Source organism: Lontra canadensis, unplaced genomic scaffold (assembly GCF_010015895.1).
Source record: "Lontra canadensis isolate GAN:19392208 unplaced genomic scaffold, GSC_riverotter_1.0 scaffold1, whole genome shotgun sequence".
Taxonomy (NCBI): Eukaryota; Metazoa; Chordata; class Mammalia; order Carnivora; family Mustelidae; genus Lontra; species Lontra canadensis.
Window position 1 is genome coordinate 110,524,391 of NW_022630995.1, and position 8,406 is coordinate 110,532,796.

At 39.3% G+C, this 8,406-nt stretch overlaps 1 protein-coding gene across 11 annotated transcripts in view; it reads right to left on the bottom strand.

The window, feature by feature from the left end:
- PDLIM5 (PDZ and LIM domain 5) overlaps positions 1 to 7,597 on the bottom strand; it is a 208,762-nt gene extending 201,165 nt beyond the window's left edge. For 7 of the 11 annotated variants that reach the window (XM_032861445.1, XM_032861436.1, XM_032861427.1 and 4 more), the window contains exons 1-2: positions 7,527 to 7,597; positions 3,961 to 4,098 (exon numbers count right to left, since the gene is read on the bottom strand). In XM_032861445.1, coding sequence (XP_032717336.1) covers positions 3,961 to 4,056 — 96 coding nt within the window. In that variant the 5' untranslated portion in view covers positions 4,057 to 4,098; positions 7,527 to 7,597. Of the gene's footprint in view, positions 1 to 3,960; positions 4,099 to 6,413; positions 6,436 to 7,361; positions 7,477 to 7,526 lie in introns of those variants that run through there. The other 4 variants (XM_032861416.1, XM_032861417.1, XM_032861465.1 and 1 more) reach the window with 4 other exon arrangements.
- Between the last annotated feature and the right edge of the window lie 809 nt (positions 7,598 to 8,406).

Genomic DNA, 8,406 nt, shown 5'->3' on the forward strand with positions numbered 1-8,406 from the left:
GGCTTCAAGGCAATTCCATAAATACAGGGTCATAAAAAGACAGCCTACAAACTGTTGTAGCCAGCACTCCATTTTAAGAATAGGAAACTGAAGACAGTGACATGTGATTATATAGTCACAGTAATATGAGGATCCTTTTAAAAGTTTCTAAGACAACCTTGTCTTAGAAACCCACCTACTAAAAAAGAAGGCAAAACTTGTACACTATAGATAATGGGAAAATCTATGTGAAATATTAAATATTGTATAGTTGGCAAGAAAAAAAAGTATAGTTTGCATTCTTTAATACACAAAGTCACACCCAGCACATTCACATGCTAATAACAACAAAATCTCAGGAAAACAGAATGTTCAGGTCCCAGCCAATGGTCTACTTATCACAAATACATTTGCTATCACAGGGTTCCAATGTTATAAGGGAATGTAAATAGCCCTATGGAGCTGGACATAGCAACAAATGAACAGAGGAAAAACTGTATGCTTTTGGACTCTAAACATAAATATGCAGCTTCCCAGCTAAGCACAAACTTGTGATTTTTTTTTTTTTTCAATTCCAGTAGACTCTAAGTAAAAAAATAACTCCTACGTTACCCATAATTACAGGGCATTTGATATTGCAAGTCTCAAAATATTTTTTCTTCTTAATATTATAATATTATTGTTGTAAAAAATAAGAGCTAAGAGAATACAATGTACCCGACCTTGCTAAGAATTTCATACCTATCATTAATATGAGAAGCACTAAATTAATGTCTCAAGGCATGCTGTCAAGTTTTAATTACTTTTTGACACAATTAATTAAACAATTTAGTGACCACAGAAATATCTCCCAATAATTTTACATAATTAAGGCGGAATAAATATAACTAGAGAACTAAGTAAGATGAGGTGTAACATTACTAATCTTATTACAACAATATAAATTAGTTATTAGGCACACATCTTTATTAGGCAATGTTATAGGCATGTTTGAACTGAACCACACAAGGGGTTAAAAGTAACTACAATGAAAGCCAACAGCCTAGCAGCACAGTTGAGCCAACATTCCCTTCTCTTCTCCCCTCCCCTTCCCATCCTCTCCAGTCCAGAATGAATTGCATGCCCCACTGCACAAGGCCCAAAAAGGTCACAGGAGATGGCAGAGACTTTTGTAAGAGAACAGAAATAACTCAGCAGCTTTGTTACCATAGTCTCTTTTAATCAGTATGTTCAAAATCCTTTAATTAGCACTCTGTCTACACAAGGAAAGCATTTCTTCTGTGCCAAGGGAGGGCACATATGTATGTACACAGTGTTCTGTTTTATCAGCATCACAACATGGAGCTAAGCCTCAAATTGTCTGCCAGGAAACTAAAGCACAGAAAACTCTTTTAAAGGCATGGTACCACAAAACTGACACATCACATTTGCATCTCTACTACCAAACCACACAGTGATGATTTAGTTTGTTTCATTAGGTGTCAATTTGTTTCTGGACTTCTTCCCCACCAAAACTGGATGCATTTTAAACTAAACAATAACTTCTATAGTCCATTATTTATAAAGTAAGATATTTAAACTTAATATAAATAATGTTAACAGAACATAAAAACAAGACAATAGTAAGGTATCATTCTTTTCCTCATAAGAGATCTTCAGGAAGAGAAAAAAATTGCCTTACTCAAACAGTAATAAATCATAAGACACATTTTCACACGGATGCTTTCCATTTAAAATTTCATCCAACCATGAAGTCTTAAAACTTAAAGGCTGGATTACATATATGTATTGCCTTGTAAAATCTGATTAACTGGAATCAAGACAAAAATTGGTGGTAAATTAAAGTTAACTGTTGAAAAAATAAAATAAAATAAACTGTTTAAAAAATCCACAGACAAGAAACAAGGAAAACTCCATTAGTAAATTGGGATTAGCTGTATTTTAGCTATTTTCACATGTTACAAACTTAATCTTTCAAAATCAAGTTGTGTGTATATATATTATAAGAAGCAGTGTATGTGTATACACACACACACACATATAATTAAAAGAACAGCCTCCAAAACTCCTGACTAGAGAAACCACCTAATTAAAGAAACAATATATAGATAAAATTTATCATTAGGGAAGCAGCGTAACATAAATCCTTGAAAGCCAGCTCTTCCACACCAGCCATGCGAGCTCATAGCACAGCTTTGTACAATGGGTACGGTACCACTATTTCACAGATTGACAGAATTAAATGAGATGATGCACTTAAACACTTGGCAAAAATCCAAAAGTTTGCTCACAAGGCTGTTGGGGGTGGGGAGTAATAGGTATTCTTGTGCATTGCACAAAAGTATAAATTGACACAGCCTATCGAAATTATATATATATATGTGTCCATATACATGTGTGTGTATACACACACACATAAACAGTTGACTCTTAAACAGCATGGGGTTGGGGCACTGACTGCACCATACAGTCAAAAATCTACATATAACTTTTGACTCCCTCCAAAATTTAACTATACTAATAGCCTACTGTTCACTGAAAACCTTACCGATAACAAAGAATCTATTAACACATATTTTCATGTTATATATACTTTACTTTTATAATACAGTAAGCTAGAAAAAAAATATTAAGAAAATCATAAGGGAGTGCTTGGGTGGTTTGGTTAAGCATCTGACCCTTGAATTTGGCTCAGGTCATGATGTTAGGGTCTTGAGATCAAGCCCTGCAGCAGGATCCGCACTCAGTGGGGAGTGTGCTTGAGATTCTCTCCCTTTCCCTCTGCCCCTCCCCAAGCCTGCCTGTGCTCTCTCTCTCTCTCACTCTCTCTAAAATAAAAAAATCAATCTTAAAAAGAAAAATGAAAATCAGAAGGAAGAGAAAATACATTTACAGAATTGTATATATATTTATTGGAAAAGAAATCCCTGTGTAAGTGGATCTACACAGTTCAAATCTGTGTTGTTCAAGAGTCAACTGTGTTATACATACACATAAAAAATTATGCATATATGGTATCCACCACAGCACTCTTTGAAATAACAATACTAGAAACAATATAAATGCCTTTCCATAGGGGACTGGTTAAATGTATGTTACTTCCCTACAAGAGAATTCTACATAGTTGTTTAAAACAAAAACAAAAACCTTTAGGGAAAGTTCTCCATGATAAACTATTGAGAAAAAAAGACATGGAGCAGTGTGTATAACATGCTACCATATAAGTAAAAGGGGAGTGGATATTCCTATTTATTTGACTATGGAAAAAAAGCCCTCTGGAACATTATACAAGCAATTAGTAGCAAGCAAAAATGGTGCTTGACATATGTCATGCCTCAAAAAAACACCATCATCATCATGAAAATATATCCTTAAATTGTATACACAGAATACATTCAAACTAAATCAATAATGTAGTAAACAACAAAATCTCAATTATTTATAAGCTGACTATCTAGGAGATCCAAGCCCTCAATCCCTCTTCAAATTTAAGTAGTCTCTGACAATTCTACTGTTGACTATCACCTTCACCAGAAAGTGAGTGGAGGAAATAACACCCAAAACAGTCATTTTATTTGATATTGATCAACAGTTTTTAATTAACAGCTTCTGGAGCTGAAAGAAACAATGAAAATCCCATTGTGCAGACTCCTAATATTACATATAAAGAAACTAAGGTTAAGATTCCCCATATTAGTGACAGTTCAAATATTTGAAGTCTACCCCCTAGTTAAATACTGTCCATTTCCTTATTAATAAGATGGGGGAGACTGAAAATAAGCTCAACTGAAATCAATTATCCTTGCTAAATCACCTCCCCTCCACATCTTTTATTATACATAACTAAGTTTTCCGAGATTAAATCCCATAAGCAACTGTAATGAGTACAGGTTATCCAGAGAATTCAACAACTCAGCCCTGAAGTTTCTAGGACTAAGCATTGAATGAACATCTGTAATAAAATCTGTGAAGTTTGCTTACACTAGAGATTGTCAGAGGCATGTTGAAATCCTTGCCACCTTGCAGCCGGAAACCCCAAGGAGCTGGGCCAACCAAGGACACACTGTAGTTGCTCATGGCTCTGATAGCTCAAAGTCCAATCTCAGAAAATGAAAGAAACTGTGAAAGAAAATTAGATGGTTAACAAAATGTTTATTTGAAGCCCCATTACCTATTTAATTGTACTTAATATAAACTCAACTAAATTATGTTCAGTATTTTGTTTCAGGGGCATGAGAAGATACTGAGGATAAATCTACATTAAGTTCTCATTACAGTCTTTTCAGGAATAGGAATCTATGAGCTAATACACAATTTCTAAACTGATGCCAACTTCCATGGTCTAAAAATTCCGCATCAGAATCTATTTCTAGACATTTGATCAGTTCTATAACTTGCAACAGTATAATTTGTGGCTTCTTGCATACAGACTTTAACTCAAAGTACTTTACAACACTTCATTACACATAGGAGAAAAAATAAGATTTTATTTCAGGTTTAATTCAAAATGATTTTCCCCTCCCCTCTACCGCATGCATTCGTTAGCCTGCAGTTGTAAGAGTCCTTAAATTCAAAGCTACTCTCCGATATGAAAAGGACTGCAAATCTGTAGACTCTCACTCATGCTTTCCACATACAAAATTCTTTAAAGTGTTTTTTTTTAATGTTTTGTATTTTTTTTTAATTTTATTTTTTATAGACATTTATTTTTTTTCCCCAGGGGTACAGGTCTGTGAATCTCCAGGTTTACACACTTCACAGCACTCACCATAGCACAAACCCTACCCAATGTCCATAACCCCACCCCCCCTCTCCTAACCCCCCTCCCCCCAGCAACCCTCAGTTTGTTTTGTGAGATTAAGAGTCACTTATGGTTTGTCTCCCTCCCAATCCCAACTTGTTTCATTTACTTTTAATGCACAAAACTATTCTCTCCAATCATAAACGACAATTTGTATTTCCTCTTATAAGGACATGGTATTTTCAACACTTAGAGCAATATTTACTTTTCCTTTAGACAGACAATGATAGGCAATACTCTAGCAGCACAGTGATATTTCAGTGAGAACTTGCTTATTTTATACACACATCACATAAAGCAAAGTAAAGAATGAGCATTAACCACACAGTGAATGAGACTGACTAAATGGGGTAGAAATAGAAGGTCAATGCATGAAAGGAAACTGGAGCTTTAGAAAGGCAGCAGCACTTCGGTGCTCTTTTTTGTTTTGCTCTAAGTGCACTCATAATGACTCTCATGGTTTTACTTTTATAGGATTTTAAAAAGTGTGACTTTGAGTTTGGTTGGTATGATGGTTATGTGTAGTGGGCGAAATTGGGAGAAATGGATATTTTCTAAAATGTAATACTAAAAAACAATATTATTTTGCCCTTTAAAATGTTAAAAATATAGTGGATGTATAATTTAATAATTTTAAATCACATTTTTAAAAAAACTGTTGAAGACACACTTCCTTAGAAAATCTGTGCTGTTAGACTAAATCACCACCTTGTATTACCTGTCTTAAAATATTTTTCCATTTTTTTAACCATTCAAAACTTTGATCCCATTACACCAAATTAATATTGGCACATGTAGGTATGTGAACCACTGGGAATATTAAAAACAAACAGATTACATCTTCTCATAAGGGGAAAATGAGGCAAAACTTTCAAGTCTGGTCCTTAAAGAAAAATTAAACCAGTGAAAAATCTGTACAGTACCTACCCAGAAATGAAATGAGCTTTCCACAGGCATGGCTAATACACATTCAGTACTGATGTAATACACACAGCGCACTAAAAAGACCCAATGGCCATGCCAGAAGTCAAACTGTTAGATACACATGGACAACACATAATAAGATAATTAAGAGTCACACATAATTCAACTGCTTTCCCGCTGTAATAAAAGATTTTCATAGAACTAGTAAAGAAAGACTGTTTTGACGTTGGCATTTATGATACAAATTAGAAGAGTGTAAAGCCAACAGATATTTCACAGGAAGCCTGCCCCCTCCTTTTTTAATCTTTAACTTGTATCAAGAGAACAATGTGAAAGTTAGGCTCAACTTCCTCTGGACCCACTGTTTCCTACAAGAAAATGTATGCAATTTATATATCAAACCATGTACATACAACTTCCCTTTACTTGGGAATTCCCTTCATAACTTGACTTCATTTATTAAAAATTTACTGGCAAGGTCACAGCCACACTACAGAACCAGTGTCGTTTCTAGTATTCTCTCTGTTAGCTTCATTTGCCTTAAAACATTCTGATCCCTATGCAATGGTAATACTATTATTGGCTTTTTCCAGGTCTCCCCCATCTGGTTATTAGTGCCCAAGCTCCTCCTAAAATACTAAGCAGGGAGGAAATAGTGAGCAGCCTATTCTGCTTTCAAACACGAAGATAATGTTGGACCTTCCCGTACAGTTCGGGATTTTCTCTTAGGGAAAGTCTAAACAATGTCTTCGCTTTAATATTTGAGAAGGAAGCTTGGTATTTCCCACGCTTCTATGCCTGCTTCTACGGTGAATGAGAAGGGGGAAAGGAGAACTCAAAGTGACAAGAAGGGCCTGAAATTAACGAGCAGTATCTTTAGATTCTCTTTTTCCCCAAATTCAAAGATAATGGGGATAGAGCTAAGGAACTAAAGCCACAGGCACATGATGAAAGCAGTCGACAAGAAATTTTCCAGCAGAGGTTTACGCCTAGCCCTGTTTGCCAAATAAGGCTCCGGAGCGGGCTATTTCCGTGGCTGGCAGGTCCGACGTCCTCACCATCAGGAAGGCGGACTTGGGATAGGATCTGGCGATCACACCCTAGACCTACCCTGCCGACGTAGCCACGAATTTTCTTTCCTAGCTCTGCCCGGTCCAGACGCCCCTCCTTTTTCCACTTATTGTCAAATGCACTGAACGCACAGTCTTACAAAAGCCCCAACAAGTACTCAAGTATTAATAAATCTGGCGATTATGACAGATATTTTTTTTAAACAAGCTTTATTTCTGGTCGCCCGGCTGTTTGCCCAAACAGGTACGCAATTTTAAGTAGCTGGAAGGAAATAAACACTTCTCAGCGCGAAAGCAAACAAAAAACAGCAACACGCCTTTCCCGTTTAGTCTCGCTCCCTACACCCCTGCAGGAGGTGGGTGTACCCAGACGCCAAAGTAGGTGCCCAGCGACGCCCGGCGACTCCCGGTAGCTGGCTGGCCGGCGGGTCGCTGCGGGGGTGCGCCAGAGCTCCACGACCCTGCCTCCGCTACACTCGTCCCGGCCGACCCGAGCTCCAGGAACTTCCAGTGCTCGCCCTCTGGCCTTGCGCCCACTCCCGCGCCGCCCTTTCCCGGGAGCTCCTCTTCCCACGCGGCACTCTCACCTCCGCCGCTCCAGAAAGCACCTGAGGAGCCGTCCCCGCGCTAAGCGCGCCCCCTCCTGCTCCCCAGCTGGGCTTCCCTCCGCGCACCGAGCGCAGGGAGACCGCTTCCCCCGCTCCTCCCTTCGGGATAGACGAGCAGCGCATCCCCGACCGGCGGCCACTCACCTCTACTGCGCTGCGGCGCTGCCTCCGCCTCCGACTAGCGCTGACAAGTGATTCGGAGTGCGTGCGCCGTCCCCACCGCCCGGGGAACTTCCGCCTCCTTGCACTCCCCGACCCCGCCCCTAGGCGGAGACACGCTCCCCCCTCCGCCCCCGCTCCGCTCCCGGCCACGCCCCCGGCCCGGCAGGGTTGCCCCAGACGGGCGGAGTAGGGTACGCAAGAGTCTGGCGCGCGGGCTTGCTTAGGCGAGCTGAAGCCAGTGCTGGGAAACAATGGAGCTACCGAGTTTCGGTGGGGGTAGTCAGGGGATTTCGAGCAGTACCTGGCAGAGGTACGCTCCGCGTGTCTGTTTTCTAATGGACGCATTTCTCTCTCCAGAAACTTTGAATTGGCAAGCAGTTGTTCTGGCTGAAAATAGAAGAGGGCTTTGGATAAATCCCTAGCTATGCAAGTTCAGCGACTACTGCCTGTTTTTTGGAAAGAGCTTTCCGTGCCCAAAGAGGTGCAGACCCTGAAGTTTGCTTGTCAGGAAGGTGAAAATCGGTAACCCTAATAACTAGAAGTTAAGTTCTGTGATCATTCCAGAAGACAGGGATAGAGAGCAAGGGCCAAAAGCCGTTCAACCAGTATATCCTCTTTATTTTGTAAGTCCAACAAATCAGTAGCACACTTTTCAGTTTCTGTAAAGTTGCTGGATTTATCCCGAGGATTTTACTCATAAACTTAAACGATGTGCAGTGAATATATGGAAAGTAATTTGTTGACTTTTTAAAACTGTGAATTAGGTTATAAGAAGTGAAAAGGACAATTTTTAACCAAAGGGCATATAAAGCAAGGATGAACTTCACGGGGCCCATGAATTCCCTTGATGTACAACAGCCTT